The sequence below is a fragment of the Astatotilapia calliptera genome, chromosome 16, assembly GCF_964374335.1.
Source record: "Astatotilapia calliptera chromosome 16, fAstCal68.1, whole genome shotgun sequence".
NCBI classification, from domain to species: domain Eukaryota; kingdom Metazoa; phylum Chordata; class Actinopteri; order Cichliformes; family Cichlidae; genus Astatotilapia; species Astatotilapia calliptera.
Genome location: NC_137437.1, coordinates 23,373,431 through 23,391,159, shown reverse-complemented (window position 1 = coordinate 23,391,159; position 17,729 = coordinate 23,373,431). Strand labels below are relative to the sequence as shown.

The 17,729-nt window shown below is 42.2% G+C and overlaps 1 protein-coding gene and 1 non-coding gene across 6 annotated transcripts in view; both read left to right on the top strand.

Moving 5' to 3' along the window:
- Positions 1–8,675, top strand: part of LOC113007398 (hyccin 2) — a 49,891-nt gene extending 41,216 nt beyond the window's left edge. For 2 of the 5 annotated variants that reach the window (XM_026143920.2, XM_026143921.2), the window contains 3 exons: positions 40–60; positions 519–698; positions 4,250–8,675. In XM_026143920.2, the coding sequence (XP_025999705.1) occupies positions 40–60; positions 519–698; positions 4,250–4,908 (860 nt within the window). In that variant the 3' untranslated portion in view covers positions 4,909–8,675. The remainder of the gene's footprint in view (positions 1–39; positions 61–518; positions 699–4,249) is intronic. The other 3 variants (XM_026143922.2, XM_026143923.2, XM_026143924.2) reach the window with 3 other exon arrangements.
- Positions 8,676–12,147: 3,472 nt separating this feature from the next.
- On the top strand, positions 12,148–12,338 carry LOC113008543 (U2 spliceosomal RNA). The gene has a single exon (XR_003270035.1). It is a non-coding gene; the product is annotated as a U2 spliceosomal RNA (small nuclear RNA).
- The last annotated feature ends 5,391 nt before the right edge of the window (positions 12,339–17,729 follow it).

The window sequence follows — 17,729 nt, the reverse complement described above, 5'->3', positions numbered from 1 at the left end:
ATCTTACAGGTTATTACTTTTTTCCCTGATCTATAAAAGCCCGCAAGAAGGAGCTATTTGGTGAGAAAATGACTTCTCTGGTGTTTTTTTTTCCCCCCTTTCCAGTGAGAAGAAAACCCGTTTCCTCTGTACTTCAGTTACACCATTAGCATCATCTAAATAGTGTTTCATGTCAGTTATTGTATGCAACTGTGGTCATATAGTCTGTGTTTGCAGTGTTTGTGCCACTCACTGCTCCTTATTGCTCTTTTTTTCCTTTTCTTTTCTCTGTTTTTGCTTGTCCTGTCTATTACGTGCTTTGTTTCACTGGTTACGATGAAGAGCGAAATGGTGCCTGTAATTTCTACTGTCTCCATTTTACCAAGTATTTATGGGGTAGTTCCTATTTTTTCCATATCTTGTGGATATGAATTTAGAGACAGTAGTTAGGCCTGCTCTGGCTATGATGAGGCCCGAATTGATTGAAGCTTGCTGCTACTAAAGCGACACATTTCCTCATCTGTGTTGTTGACTCCCAGATTGTTTTGACTACTCAACCGATGCAGAGTTGAGCCTCATCGTCAATCCTAGCCTCGCCCAGCACCAACACCGCCACCGCACCCACTGGGATCCCACGGCTAAAGAGGAAAGAGGAGGGCGGCAACACAGCCACCACAGCAGCAGCAGCAGCAGCATCATTCCCCCCATCACTCTCGAGGGTAGGGGACGGGGGCGGACGCTCAGAGCAGGGCGGGTCTCAGGAGGAGGTGCCCCCTTCGATCTGTATCATCCCAACCCTCCTCCTACTACCCCTTCTCGGCTTGAGGCGGTTAACTCTGCCCTTTCCATTGTGGCTGCCTCTTCACTTCCCCAGAGTATACTAACTCATCCAGTCTTATAAGACGCTCAGCCAACAACCCCTCTAATGCAAAACCTTTGCTATGTTTTTGCCTCATTTAAGAGTGGAAGAGTCGCCTATTCTGGGTTTGAAGGAAGTGTGGTTGGCTAGTGGCCGTTCTGCATGGGCCTGTCGTCATGTCATGTTCTCTCTTTCTTCCCCTCATCATGCCTTCAACGTTAAACTTCCACCCTTGTCACTCACTGAGCATGTTTAGTGTCCAGCTTGACCTTCTACTCTGCGCTTTCCAAACTCTCCCTGTTTGATAATTGGGTTTATTGATTTATATTTTCTACAGCTTTGACAGGGAATATGTATCAGTTTTACAAAACGGGCTCAGAGTATCCGGCATCTTCTTTCTGAACTCGCCCCTTGAGGTGTTTGATAGCATCAAGTTTTGGGTCTGTGAGGCCAGCAGCACCCATCTGCTGCTACCACCCTTCCCTGCAGAAAGAGAACCTCCGATTTGTTTGTGGTGTTTTCTTTTTCTTTCTTTTTTTATTAGTCCAGCACCTTTACTCTGTCCTAAGTTTGTGTTCCGTTATGTTGCATTTCTTTTCCCCAGCTCAGTGAGTGAAAACAAGCCCTGCATGCACACGCTACAGCAAGCTTCAGTGATTTCTGCTCAAACAAGAAACGTCGGATCTTTTAGCTTATCAGAAAAAAAGGCCAAGTTATAAATTGAATGCCGTCAGTCTACTATTTCGAGCGGGGATTGTAGGCCCATTTTGCATCCTTTAAGTGTGTGTCCATTTCCATTCATAAACGTTTAGAAATCTTGAAACGTCAGACGCATTTCCTGGCTTGTGGTCAGTGTATGTCTGAGTGCCATCTCGTCTTCTTCCAGTGAGTTTTCATTGAACGCCGCTCTGAAAGAATCCTTTATCATGATTTTGTTAGATAGAAATCTGCCACATATTAAAGAGAAACATGGGATTATTTCAAAAGCAGTCAGTTAGTTGCGATTCTCTTGCAGGAAGTCGAAACCTGTTTGTTTGCCTCTCCATTGCATTGAAATTGAAAGTTGCTTGTGCCTTTGCATGTTTAAACTTCTTATAGCATATTCTTTGCACCGCAACCATTTTTCTTTTTTGTTTTGAGTTCCTTAGAGGAAATTATTCATTCAGCTCAGATCACTTCAAAGTAAAAGTATAAAATGTGCTATTTTAATATTGCTAAATCTGAGGTGGGGGCAGTTTTAAAAACTCTGAACTGATGATGTCAGATTTTTAAAAGAGCCCGACTGATGCAGGAGCTTTAGTTTATTTCGAAACTTTGTGGTTTTAAAAACAATCTGAAAATGAATTTAAATATCAGTCTTTATTAGAAATCTTTAATGTCTGTCCTCTTTAGTTCTAAAGCGATCCTATCTCATACGTTCTGCGTTGTAACCAGAACATATGAGAATGAGCCGCTGAAGATCATCAAAGACTCTTAAGGAAGAATTCCTTATGTGTATTTATTGATATGTATGGACTCTGTTTATGGTAGGAAAACAGGTCCTTTTTCAAATATACACTGCTGTAGTCAAAATTCATCAAACACGCAGGTATGTAAAAACACAGTTACCCATAATGCCTTCTACTGGACAAATCTTCCATTAGTGACGATCATTATATAGTTAAAGTTTACTTCTTTTGTATGTTGGTTTATATTTTACATAATACAAACTCTGATGCTTATGTGCAGTGAGCTTAACTTCTGCAGATGAAATTCGCCTACGGATTGAAAAGTGCTGTTTTAGCTTGTAACACCAAATTTCTGTTATGCAAAGCACAAAGTTCATCCTCATTAATAATGTGACCAACGATTTAACTTTTAAACATAAACAAAGCATTGAACTTTACAGGGAAAATATGGATAGTTTGTATGCTAAGTAGCACTTCCTCCCTTTATTTTTGTTTTGAATTGCAAAGCTAACACTGACCCTCTCAGCTATATTGCGGGTTATGTGTATTTTCTTTTTTCTGCAGAAGCAATGATTTTTGCAGGTTTACTTTAAAATGCTGCTCCTCAGATTGACCTTGAATGCACCATGAAGAGTTTTTAAAATGCTCCCCACTTAAAAACTGAAATACAAAATATGGTTATTTCAGATATTTCCGGCTAAATTTCACAGCGCATTGAAATGACTGGGAACCGGCAGGAAGTATATAAATCTGTTGCATGAGCAGACATAAGCAAAGTGTAGTCAAAAGGCTAAAACATGGAAAAACCACTGGCTGCAGCCTTGTTGGTAAAGATCACCAATACCACTCTTCATTTGGGGGGACTGGGTTGGCCTGTGGTGGTTTGCAGACTGGCTCATTAAGCCTCGCGGGCTGTCAGCTCTAACTGGAAGGCTATTGATCTGGCGAGGTGTTTGGACTCGCATCAGCGCTTTCCACAGATTGGCAGGCACATCTCAGCCGGCCAACCACGTGACCGCTGGGCCAGTGCTGCAGGAGAGACGAGGGATGGGGCAGGAGAGCATGTGTCTTCTCCTCATGTTATGTGCATGTCAGTCCAGACCTTTTTCTTCTCAGTTTTCTGCATTCCTTTTTCTGGTGCTGTCTGTGGTTTCCCTGTCATCCGGGTCTGCTTGTCCCAACGATGCATGACAGAGAGAGACAGCTGATCATCTCTCTTCTTTTAACAGCCTTTACCCTGCATACTGTATGTCAATAACTTGCTTTTTTTCTAACACTTTATCATCTTTTTTCCTTTTCAGCTTTCAAAGTGAGGATACAAATGGATTAAAAATGTTTTAATCTTTAGGTCTTTATCCAAATATCGTGCCTATTAGGCTATAGATTATTGACGATTGCATATTGTGATTAAAAAAAACTCAGCTCTTTGAGCCAGGGTATTGAACTCTCACTTTGCCCAAACAAACAGCTGGTCAGATTTCAGTCAATCTGTGTTACATCAGAGGATCAGAGCTCAGGGTCATTATGCAGTCTATTGAACTGAACCTCTGTTTGGTGCTTAATGACTGAGATAATGAAGAAGCACAGTCTGTCGAGCGTAAAGTGTTGCACTTTTAGAAGGGGAACTAATTAAGTCTGCTAATTTGTTTTGGAGTATTTCTAATCATCTAATCATAGTCATTATTACTGCTAAAATTTTTACAAGCCATTTGACAACACTGTAAATAAAAAATTAGAAGACACGGCTTTGTGTTAACGAGGCAGAGCAGCAACTTCTGTGACATGTGGACGAGATTATAGATTATGAAACTTTGCAGTTATGAAGTGTTTGGAAGGTTTTATAAAATGAGAGTAAAAGTTTTGCTCAGTCAGGTCATACTCAGCTCAGCATTTTGTGATTTCACTCACATTTCTCTTTGCTTTTGTTTTGCTTCTGTCTATGTTCATTCATCGTCACATTCAGACGCTGATGGCATGAGCGGCGGGGAGGACTCCTTCAATATCAACGACCCAGACGAGGGTTTCTCCTCTGGGGCGTCGAACAGCAGCCAGCCCAGCGGCACCAAACTTGGCGGCAGCGTGGGGCCCAGGGGTGGCAGCCTGAACAGCAGCACGAGCAGCATCAAGAAAGCCATTACTGCGCGACTGTCTCGGGACAAGGAGCGAGAGCGGGAGAAGGAGCGGGAGAAAGAGCGGGAGACAGACAAACAGGTGGAGTTGTCTGCGGATCTTCAGGCTGCCACGAGGAGGCATCAACAGAGGCAGCAGTCGCCTCCAGCGAGCATCAACTTGGACGCCATCCAGCTGAGCCCCATAAAGAAGCACCTGAGCTTCCCCGCGGGCCCCATGCTAGTGAGGACTGGCAGCACCTCCTCCAGCAAGTCCTTTGACTGCACGAATTTCAACCTGAACGGAGGCAATGGCGAGGAACACGAGGAGGCAGGAGGCTCTGAGAGGGAAGGGCTTCTAGCTGGGGGTTCTCACCGGCACTCCACCATCAGTTTGCAGGAGGAACACCTGCTCAGGCCGGAGGAGGCTCAGGCCCTGCTGTCTCCTGGAGCACCTCTTACCAAGCAGTCACGCTCCCCCAGCTTCAACATGCAGATCATATCACAGGTCTAACGTCCAGTGCAGGGAATGGCGCGCACACTCACATGCACGAATACCTACATAACACACACAGATTCATGCAGTTTCTCTCCGCGACTCTCTACAGCTCGACTATGACGTCTTTCTACCTGTGCGTCTGTCTGTGTATGTGTGTGTGTGTGTCTAAGAAATTGAAACACATTTGAGATCTCCAGAGCTGTGTTTCCACCCCGTTAAACATCCATTAAAATTTGTAATTGAGACCTGCTGTCGTCGTGGGTGGATGAAGTCACTGACAGCACAACGTGAAAAGTAGTGAATCGTGACCGGCTGCTCCTGCTGTAACTACGGTCGAGTGTAAGAGTCCAGCGTGTCACTGCGTCCTCCTCTCTGCCAAGCTGAGCATTCCACATAGAAACTCTCCTCAAAGGGAGGCTGTGACGAGAGGAGATCTGCAAGGATTTCAGGCTAGCTGTAGGTCATCCGTGACATTTCAGATTATTACGTTTTCCAGACTGAATCAGTCAAAAATGAATCAGCAATAACACTTACCGTCGCTCATTTGGAGAAGAGTGGGGGACTTGGTTGGTCTGTCTCTTCATTCCTTCTCCTTCATTCCCGGGGCTCACGTGCAATCGTTCTTGCTGATTATCTTCCTTGTTAATTGCTGTTTTTTGGGGTTTTTTGTTTTAATTCGACAGAGAGTTTTATGAATAACAGATCTTTAAATGTTTTAAATCAGAGTCCAAAGAAGGGTTTTCTTTTGTGTGTGTGTGTGTGTGTGTGTGTGTGTGTGTGTGTGTGTGTGTGTGTGTCAGTAGTTTGTCAGGCCCAAGTGATTCTTTAGGGTTAAGGCCATGACCTGTTTTTTGTCACAGAAACAATTCTCATTTCATCTGTAAAATCTAACAAATAGGATTGTTGTAAAACCAAACTGGAAGGGTGTCGAGGCTTTGTCCTTCCCCGAGATTTTAAATGGTTAAATCTAGAGAAATAAATACTGTGCAGCTATGGGAAGACTTTTGTCTTGCGGTTTGGTTTAAAATCTGAATCTCGATGAATAACTGCATTGGACCGTGCACACTTTTGCTGACTGTATGTTAAATTTGCGGTTCAAACTGCTCAATGGATCCTTCCGTCTAAGAGCACTCGTTAGTGAGCGTTTAGGTCTGTGTTAAAGCTTGTGTGTTGGCGTCATGTCTGAGCCGGTGAAGTGCTGCCCTCTGGAGGTGTATAGCAGTCACTGCTGACCGCCTGTTTTTGTGCTCTGATTGGATGCTTATAAAACATTTTGTTCTACCTCATTGTGTGTTCACCTGCCACTCAGACACGTGTCTCCCAATCAGAATGCAGAATGGTTCAAAATCAGACTGATGACCAATTGGGAGGATTGCAAATGGTTTCACACTGCAGCTGTGACGACACTGTAAAGATTTGTGCGCATTCGTGTGACAAGTGTGGCTGAATATCCTGGCCTTGCATTTCAGTTGAGTACCATCATGTGCAGTTTTTACCTGCAAAACAAAAACCATCAGACTTTTCTTCTTTTTTTTCCTGTCATATATCAATCAGTCTCATTTGGGTTATTATTTTAAGTCCCTAAAATGCCCTGCTTTGATTTTTATTTTTATTTTTTGGAAGTGCAATTTCAATCACATACATGGAGTTAGATCTCTGCTGTGAAACGGCTGCATCTGCGCGCAGTGCTCGCTGGCCTTCTGTAGTACCCCCTGTCTGGGCTGAGGGATTTGAGCACGGCGTGCTTGTCTGCATGTTTAGTGCCCTGCGAAGCGCCGGCTGTTTCATTGGCATGAAATGCCCGGTGAGCCAAACCCGAGTTTTGTCCTCGTCTTTGCCAGATGTGCCGATACGCATCCTCTCCTTAAGGACTTTCGGTTTCCCCTCCTTTGGATGTCTTAAATTTAAAAATGCCTTCTTTTTTTTTCTCCTGTCTGCTGTTCTTATTTTAAAATAAAATTTAAAAAAAAAGGGATCTCTAGACACATGGTTCAACGTGCCCTTAGATGCAGCTTCACCTTTATTTGCCATTTAAAAAAAAAAAAAAAAAAAAAAAAAAAAAAAATATCATCACTTAGTATAGCTGTTCACATATAAAAGCAGTATATGAAGCGTCTGTGTACTGTAGTAGTCAGCGGTTGTACTGCATTTCCATGTTTTGCTCAAGTGCTTGTTTAAAAAGAGAATGAATGATTAATATATATACATATGCATATATATATATATATATTTATAAAAGTCAGTTCAGTGTGCAGTGAAAATCCCACACGCTCGTGCTCCTGTGCTTGAAACCCTCACAGCTGCTGCTCCTGGTCCTGAGTGAGTCCTGTGTGTGCTTTAGCCTTACACATTTCAGGCCAAAAAGCCTCAGTAGTCAGCTCTTTGGCCTCACATCATCTTCCTCCTCCTCCTGAACTGGACTGGACTGTGGAGGATGAAGAAGAGAGGAGAGTAGCTACAGTTCACACTCTCACCTGGTCCACTGTCTGCTGTCATCGTGCTGTGTGGCTCTCGGCGAGCCGTGTTTTCCCATTTACTGTATTTTGCTGTGAGTCGAGTGGCACCTTTTGGCTGTTGTTTGTTTTTGTTTTGTTTTTTAAACTGTTAACGTGTTCTTGTCATTCACACGACTCCCCCTCACCTGAGGGGTACCAGCAGCCACTTTGGTGCTGCACGCTGCCACAGAGTGACAAATGTCCGAGAGTGTGTGTGTGGGAGCGTGTGCGTACGCAGTGTTATTTGCATGTGATCAGGGTGGGAAATGAACGTTAAAGTTTGACTGTGGTTGGAAATTTTAGCTGCCATAGATAAGCTTATAAATCCTTAAGTCTATTTGAATTTCAATAAAGGAAAAAATATATTTTATTTAAATAAAGTTCATTTCCTGTCCTGCATGTGACAACTGTGGGCTTTGTTTTCATACAGTAGAATGCACTTTAATCCATCCACCTCTCTCAAGATAGTAATCGAAATGACATCCATTTATGTGCAAATACACTCAATGCAGGGTTTTAGTCTCTTAAAGTAGCATTGTGTTGGATGTCACATCCAACACAATACTATTTTTTTTTTTTTTGTTAAAGTCAAAGGGTACAGCTATTTATTATATTTTTTTCTTTTTAAAACCAAAAAAATATATATATATATAGATATATAGATATATATAAAATGGGGTCTGGAAGGTCTCAGGAGATTATCAGAAAGCCACATTTAAAAAAAAATAAAAAATGGCAGCACTAAAATTTCTGTTCTTGACATCAGAATTGATTCTATGCAACATTTCCCCCACCCTCTCCTTTTTATTTTTTTATTTTGGTGGACGGGCTTTCGCCGATCCTCGTCGGGTGGGAGGGGCCACATGCATTTAAGATGATTTTTAAAGGTGCAAGACCTCAACAGTGTCGCCATTCAAAGATTCTGTTTATACACCCTGCCGTGGTGCTACAGAGCAAACGACTTCTCTTACATGGGTGAATTAAGAGGACCATGGACACCTGGACTCTGAGTGCATGTTGAGCCCTTCTGTCAGTTTGCTGCTCTGTGGCTCAAAGACGCCAGTCGGTGTATTAAATAGATTAGCAATTATGAATGCTTCAAGGGAAGCTGCTGGATGATGTGATTACACTGTACTAATGATGTTATATAAATGGAGAAAGACTTATTTTAAATCTTGTAAATAAATGTACAAAGGTGAAGCAAGATGAATATAAAAAAAATGAACATAAGTCTGAAATGTAGAGAAATTAATGTATATTGTTGAATAAATATTGTGCTGTAAGGGATCTGAGTGTGTGTGAGTGCTTTAGTACACTCATCATTACACATCACATGACTACTTCCAGTTTTAGTACCCAGTTTGGTTTCACTATATAACTGCAAAAGTCTCAAGTCACCTGTCATTTCTTTACATTTCATTTAAATGAGCCAGACTTTATTGTAAGTGGGGGTTTTTAAGTGGTCTTGAGCAAGAGAAGTCTTTATTTAAATTTAAAAGACTATCCTTTATTATAATATCTGTATACAATACAGAGCATTGTATCAAAAAATGCAAAAATAAATATTTTAAATACATCAGAATAACCCATTGTCTACAATATAAAAACTTAGTCGTCTGAATTCAGTCAGCTAATTTTGTGAACTGACTGTGTTAGCTTATTTGCTGTTAGCTAATGGTTCCACTGAGTCAGAACAGCTTTGCTGGCAGGGAAAACGGAAATTGGAAAGAAAATTAGAACAGCTACTGTGAAACAAGCAACGCTGGTAACAGTCAATAGTGCTGAATGCAGAGCGACCTTATGGCCGGTGTCTCTGGGCTTTTTGAGTCTTCAATCCTGCCTGATCACATTTTTAAAGAAGGGAACTGGGCGGACCGCCATATTTGACGGAAATTACGTCACTAATGTTAATCTTCACTCCGGTTTTTCGTAATGGATTTGGCTCAGTTGTCACAGCAGAGAAGTAATTCTCACCACTCTTAATGCAGTTCTGAAAACAGTTGAGGCATTTTTCATATCACAGACTCGCCTCTGCAAAAGACAAATCCTTTCTCACATTTGTCAGAACATGAATAGTCAGTCAAGCACTTCAACTTTGTGATGAATGAATAAAGACTTTTCATCACTCATTAAAGACTGAGTCATCAAAACTGATGAAATGGAGACAAGCTAAATAATACTCATTAAAATATATGCATAGGAAAACAAACAGAAAATCTATACAATCTAAGAACATAGCACAAACTACTGCATAGTCCTGTAAATTCATGCTTCATACGTTCAGCAACCGCTTTATTAGGTACACCTGTTCCTGTACTGAGTCTCCTGCACAGCCATCTTCAGGGTTTACAGGGATGAAATGAGAAAATATCCAGTGAGCAAGCGTTCTCTGGGTGAAAATCCTGGTTATATCAGAGCGAAATGGCCAGATGGCTTCAAGCTGATAGAAAGGTAACAAAAAAAACATTTATACAAACAAGCTACGCAGAAGAGCATATCTGAAAGCACAACTCATTTGACCTGGAAACAGATGGTCTACAGCAACTTCTTCAGTCTGTGACTTCTGACACTGAAGAAGTCACTTGGGTGAGTGGCAAAACTGTTCTCCCACTGAAAACACTACATCCAGAAGAACAGAATTAACTTTTTGGGATTTCCTTACCTGGATGATTGAGCATGCATCAACACAAATGGTGGACAGTCCCAGATATTTAACCCCTAGTGAATTGTTTCTTAACAGGGTTGTTGACCCACTATTGATCATGTGCCTCGACATCTGCACCAAGGTGTGAAAAAAGGCGTGGGTCATTATCAGCAGAGGTTTTGGGTGACACCATTGTGAGACCTTGCCTCACCCTATTATGTGACCCATTGAGATCACCTGAAGGAAGATGTGAGTGGAGGTTGAGATCCCTTCCCAGGCACTTCAACCCCAAAAAGAAATTGAGAATATAAATTCTATGTACAATTCTAATGGTGTAACCAGGGCATTTTTGAGAAAAGAGCTAACGCTTTTACGTTTAAGTTGCGGAGAGTCCTGCTGAAGTTCTGCAGAGCTCCGGGGGCCTAAGGGTACATCTTTCGCCATCTTACAATGCTGTGATTGCAGCCATTCCCCAACTTTTTGTGAATGGTACTCATGGCCATTGATCAGTGGGTTTTGGTCAGTGGTTGTTGATCAATGGTCATAAGAATTTGCATAATTAAGATTAAGAAACTGACCTCCCAGCCCATTGTTCCCTCCCTCAGTCATTATGCAAATGTACTGTTTATAAGATTGGGGAAACAGTCAGCTGAGACTGAAGAAGTCACTTGGATGAGTGACGAAACGTTTCACCCACAAAACGCTACGTCCAGATGAACAGAATCAACTTTTGGAGATAGTTTTTAAATTATTTATTAAGTTCTGTTTAAGAGTTATTGTAATATGACATGTTGTTGATTTATTTATTTTTTAATTTAGTCTCTTAAATCGATTTTCTATCTTGTTTATGAACAAATACTTTTCAAAAATAAATGCAAAATTAACGGGCTTTAGTCATGAAGTCAAAAACTGTGCGCTTCTTCCAATGCAAACGCTCTCACGACTTTGCGCATGACCGTTAGAAACATATGACCTTCAAATGGCCGAAGACATAAACAGCAGCAGACATGGCTAAGTTAATATGGCCCTTATCATTTTAAATATTTAGATAATAGTAGGGCAAGGAGCTAGGTTTTTGTTGTCTGTGGAAGCTTGTTTCCGTCTCTGTAATATCATAATAATAATACAAAACAATAATAATAAAAAGGGTGGGTTATCTTGACTTAAGAACTCGAAATTTCAAGTTTGCTTTTTTTGAGATAATTTTGATTTTATTGACTGCAGTTTTGACAGCAAGTTTTACCGGGCCGGAAATTCCCGTCCATAGTTGTCTGGTCAATTTAGCTAGCTAACTAGCTACTCTTCAGAAACTCTTCAGGTAAACTGACACGTACTCATACACGAAATTCTCGTCAAGGTGAGGTGGCCGCACAGCTTCCAGTATTAGTTACTGACTTCTTCATAGACAGAACTGTTTATTCCCACATTGACTGAAAGAGAAGTGTTCCAGCTAACTGAATGTCAGTTCATTGCCCCCGCTTAATTCTGTTTTGGCTCTCATATCTGTCACCGTCAGTCAACTGGACTCTTCTCAGTGTTATAATTTAAACCGCATTTTATTCATTTATTTATTTGTAAATAAATTTGTAAATTTATCTGTAAATACGAAGACCTTGAGCCAGGACCGTGTCATTTAATTCAGCTCCTGAGTCTTGCTAGACCAGTTTCTGAGTGTGGTGCAGTTTACCCTCCTCTTCACTAGGGGGCTCTACAAGACGTATATTTATTATGAGTCGATCTGTAAAACACCTTATTCATCCCAGGTTTCACTCCGCTTCATTGAGTAAAGTCTAAAGACTTTATAAATGGATAAATAAATTGCGTGTATTTATAATTAGCGTGTATGTAGTGAAAGTATTTGTGATATTTGTGTTGGTCTTTCTATTGGATCAAAGCGTGTCACGTGTCCAGGAAGCCGCAATAACGTTTGCGTTATAAATGCTCGCAAGTTAAATTTACCGCAACACAAACCCAGCGATATAAGATGTGTGAGGGAACATGGTTGCTCTTGTTTGTGTGATAATTCAGTACAAAATATCAGCAGTTCAGCTTCCAAACCATGAGTCAGAGAGACGGCGCTGGGAACCAGGCCGTTTCCTCCGAGCCGAATGCGACATCGCTTCTCGGCCTTTTGGCTAAGATCAAGTGTAGTATCTGTTCTTATCAGTTTAATATCTGATACGTCCCCTACCCGGGGACCATATATTAAATTGATTTTTGGAACAGGGAGATGGAATAGGGGCTTGCTCCGTCCACTCCACGCATCGACTTGGTATTGCAGTACTTCCAAGAACGGTGCACCCACCCCTTATTATGTTTAAAGTTAATATGATGGCTACGACTGCGTTGTCAGGGTACTTAGTTCAAAGCTGAAATTAATTTTGGATTGTTTGCAGTGAATAAATAATGTACCCTTTTTGGTCCCTTTGTGTGGAAATTTTTCAAAACAAAACAATGTATGCACAACTGATGTCAGTAAATTTATGAAAGTCTGGTTTATTTTGATGTGAGAAACGTGGAGAAAGAACACTTTTTTCCACTTATGAGTGTGATTGTTCTAAGAAAACCAAATTATGGCACAGAAAAATGGCCAAAGCGTGAACTTTACTGTAGAAATAACAAAAATAAATAAATTTTAAATTACAGTTACATTATTTGAAAAAGTTCTAATGAAAATACAACCGTGTGTTCACAGCTCAGAGTTAAAGCCGGCACTTGCCTCTGTTTTCCAGTAGAGACCGACAGCTCTCCTAACTGAAGTGTAAACAGCGCATTCTGTTCTTCATCCACAGAGGACTCATACTGAAATAGGTTAATAGGTTTAACTCTTCTTTTTGCCATCTTGGTAAAAATTTGGTTAATGCTCTGCACAGCACTGAGCGTGATAAAGCTCACAGTGTAGTTATCCCCCTGTCGACCACCAGAGAGTGACAGAGCTCTGTAGGTTTTCTGCTCTCTTTGGACCTTGCTCCCTGATGAATTCACACATTTTACTGGTAACAATTAAAATAATCCAACTTTAAGGCACTTGTATGTTGGCTTTACATTTCAGAACCTACATCCATATTTTATATACTGTCTGTGGTTGTGTTGCCAGCAACCAATAAACATCAAGAAGCACAAGATAGTCTCTTGCTGTTAAAGACCAAGTTGTCTGATTACAATATATTCCTGGTATTCATGCTTTAAAGGAAACATTTGCCTTTGAGTCCAGAGTCTTATCATTTCCAAAGTAGTACAGCTAAGCAGCAGTAGTTGTTTCCGTTCTTATTAACTCTGATATTTCCTACTTGTTGCCTGGCAAAAACAATAAGCAGAAACAAAAATACAGAGAAAACATCAACAATCAGACGGCCCTCTATGAGCAGCCACTTGGCGAGAGTGGAAAAGAAAATCTCCCTTTAACAGGGAGAAACCTTCTAATGGGTGAGTCTGGGTTTCTTTGCCTAGGCTGCTGCCTTTGTGACCTGGCATAATACAGGGAGTGCAGAATTATTAGGCAAGTTGTATTTTTGAGGATTAATTTTATTATTGAACAACAACCATGTTCTCAATGAACCCAAAAAACTCATTAATATCAAAGCTGAATGTTTTTGGAAGTAGTTTTTAGTTTGTTTTTAGTTTTAGCTGTTTTAGGGGGATATCTGTGTGTGCAGGTGACTATTACTGTGCATAATTATTAGGCAACTTAACAAAAAACAAATATATACCCATTTCAATTATTTGTTTTTACCAGTGACACCAATATAACATCTCCACATTCACAAATATACATTTCTGACATTCAAAAACTAAACAAAAACAAATCAGCGACCAATATAGCCACCTTTCTTTGCAAGGACACTCAAAAGCCTGCCATCCATGGATTCTGTCAGTGTTTTGATCTGTTCACCATCAACATTGCGTGCAGCAGCAACCACAGCCTCCCAGACACTGTTCAGAGAGGTGTACCGTTTTCCCTCCTTGTAAATCTCACATTTGATGATGGACCACAGGTTCTCAATGGGGTTCAGATCAGGTGAACAAGGTGGCCATGTCATTAGTTTTTCTTCTTTTATACCCTTTCTTGGCAGCCACGCTGTGGAGTACTTGGACGCGTGTGATGGAGCATTGTCCTGCATGAAAATCATGTTTTTCTTGAAGGATGCAGACTTCTTCCTGTACCACTGCTTGAAGAAGGTGTCTTCCAGAAACTGGCAGTAGGACTGGGAGTTGAGCTTGACTCCATCCTCAACCCGAAAAGGCCCCACAAGCTCATCTTTGATGATACTAGCCCAAACCAGTACTCCACCTCCACCTTGCTGGCGTCTGAGTCGGACTGGAGCTCTCTGCCCTTTACCAATCCAGCCATGGGCCCATCCATCTGGCCCATCAAGACTCACTCTCATTTCATCAGTCCATAAAACCTTAGAAAAACCAGTCTTGAGATATTTCTTGGCCTGTTCTTGACGTTTCAGCTTGTGTGTCTTGTTCAGTGGTGGTCGTCTTTCAGCCTTTCTTACCTTGGCCATGTCTCTGAGTATTGCACACCTTGTGCTTTTGGGCACTCCAGTGATGTTGCAGCTCTGAAATATGGCCAAACTGGTGGCAAGTGGCATCTTGGCAGCTGCACGCTTGACTTTTCTCAGTTCATGGGCAGTTATTTTGCGCCTTGGTTTTTCCACACGCTTCTTGCGACCCTGTTGACTATTTTGAATGAAACGCTTGATTGTTCGATGATCACGCTTCAGAAGCTTTGCAATTTTGAGACTGCTGCATCCCTCTGCAAGATATCTCACTATTTTTGATTTTTCTGAGCCTGTCAAGTCCTTCTTTTGACCCGTTTTGCCAAAGGAAAGGACGTTGCCTAATAATTATGCACACCTGATATAGGGTGTTGATGTCATTAGACCACACCCCTTCTCATTACAGAGATGCACATCACCTAATATGCTTAATTGGTAGTAGGCTTTCGAGCCTATACAGCTTGGAGTAAGACAACATGCATGAAGAGGATGATGTGGACAAAATACTCATTTGCCTAATAATTCTGCACTCCCTGTAATCATGAATTGACATTAAAACAAAGCCAATGAATTGAACTGAGGAGGCCTTAGTTTGTACTGGGGAAAATAATAGCGGTGAGAGATGCCAAATGCCGGTGTTGTGCCAAAAAGTGATTGTCTGCCAAAAACTGATTTCCGGTATTTGCCAAAAACTGATTGCTCGTATTTAAACTGCTATAAGTAACTTGTTGGGCTATAATATGTGAAACATATGTCAAATGCATCCCTCATGGATGACATAAAGTCATCTTGAGCCACAAACAACATTCGTGTAACAAGGTAGAAGCCGCAATCAGTTTTTGGCAGTGACTTTTATATAACCTTTATTTAAACAGTTAAAAAAAATCTCATTAACATTAAAAATGTCTTTTGTAAGAGTAAGTTGGCCAAGAGGACAGCAGAAATGGCAGCAAATATTACAATATTTCTGTAAAAATATTTTAAGTGGGGATAAAGGACCGGATTGGTTATAATGTAAGTACAATAGCAGAGAGTTGTAAAGATACTTGAAAAACAGATATTGTTTTAATTCTCTATATAACCCCTTTGTAAACCCTGTTCACCGAAGTCTATTTACGAACATACGTAAAGATATTACACATAAAAAATACACAGAAACATTGGAAATCAGTTTTTGGCAGACAATCACTTTTTGGCACAACACCGGTACCGGGAACGTGTGGAGTCCCGCTTCCAACAGGGCGACACACGGAGTATGTGGCACGGACTACGCACCATTACGGACTACAAAGCCAGGGACACTGCGCCGATCAACGCCGACTCTGCATTCACCAACGAACTGAATCAGTTCTACGCCCGTTTCGAGGTTAGCCAGGCGGCTAATGCTATCTACCGCCTGACTACCGAGGACAGTGACGTCATCAGCGAGAGACCGGTGACCAGCATCGCGGAGCATGACGTCCGAGCGGCATTGAGGAGAGTGAACACAAGGAAAGCGGCGGGGCCAGACGGCATCACCTGCCGTCTGCTGCGCTGCTGTGCTGACCACCTAGCAGGTGTGTTCACTTCCATCTTCAACGAGTCCCTGGCGAAGTCTGTGGTCCCCACATGCTTCAAAAGATCCACCATCATCCCTGTGCCCAAGAACAGCAAACCCTCATCCCTGAACAATTACCGGCCAGTTGCACTGACCTCGGTAGTAATGAAGGTGTTTGAGAGGCTGCTGAAGAACATCATCTCCTCCTCCATCCCAGACACCACAGATCTACTGCAGTTCGCCTACAGATCCACAGAGGATGCCATCGCCCACGTCCTACACACCACTCTCACCCACGTGGACAAGAAACAGGGTAACTATGTGCGAATGCTGTTTGTTGATTACAGCTCAGCGTTTAACACAATAGTGCCCTGCAGACTGTTCACAAAGCTCAGGGATCTGGGACTTAACAGCCGTCTGTGTGCATGGGTGTTGGACTTCCTCACTGGCAGAACTCAGGTGGTGAGGGTGGGTAGATGCGTCTCTAACAGCATCACCATCAACACAGGAGCACCTCAGGGATGTGTCCTCTCGCCACTGCTCCATCTATACTTCAGACTGTGTGGCCACCCATGGCTCCAACACCATTGTGAAGTTTGCTGACGACACAGTGGTGTTGGGTGCCATCTCCAACAACGATGAGGCGGCCTACATGGATGAAGTGAAGAATCTGGCATCATGGTGCCAGGATAACCACCTCCAGCTGAACGTCGGCAAGACCAAGGAGCTGGTGGTGGACTTCAGAAGGGGTCAGCACAGAGACTACAAGCCCATTATCATCAATGGAGCTCCAGTGGAGAGGGTGCAGTCCTTCAAGTATCTTGGTGTCCACATCTCCTCAGACCTGACATGGGCTGCCCACATTCAGGTCCAGACCAAAAAGGCTAGGCAGCGCCTGTATCACCTACAACAACTGAGGAAGTTCAGGGTCTCTCCAAAGATCCTCAGGATTTTCTATACAGGTGCTGTGGAGAGCATCCTCACACAGAACATGACATCGTGGTTTGGGAACAGCTGTGTGAAGGACCAAAAAGCTCTCCAGAGAGTGATCCGTACAGCAGAACGCTGCTGCAGGATTGCTCTCCCCCCGCTTCAGGACACCTACACCAGGAGATGCCGGACTAGAGCAGCGCAGATACTGAAGGACCCGTCCCATCCTGGCAACAAACTGTTCCAACTTCTGCAATCTGGTAGAAGGTTCCGCATCTTCCGGGCAAGGACAGAGAGACTCAAGAGGAGCTTCTATCCCCAAGCCATCCATGCCCTAAACACACACACCCGCCCTCTCACATCATCTATAATTGACTGAGACAGGACTCTTCCAGACACTCTAAACCAAGGCACAATGTACATTTCAAATTCCTTTAATTTTAAATATGTTTATATTGTCTATCCTGTAAAATAGTCAGATGTCTATTCATATTAATGTACAGAATTCACCTGCTTGCTGGTACTACTGCACATTCACCCAATGTATATACTATAAAAAAAAATTTAAAAAAAAAACACCCAGCACGCCCCTGCGGGCGGTTTATCCTTCAAGCTCGGGTCCTCTACCAGAGGCCTGGGAGCTTGAGGGTCCTGCGCAGTATCTTAGCTGTTCCCAGGACTGCGCTCTTCTGGACAGAGATCTCCGATGTTATTCCCGGGATCTG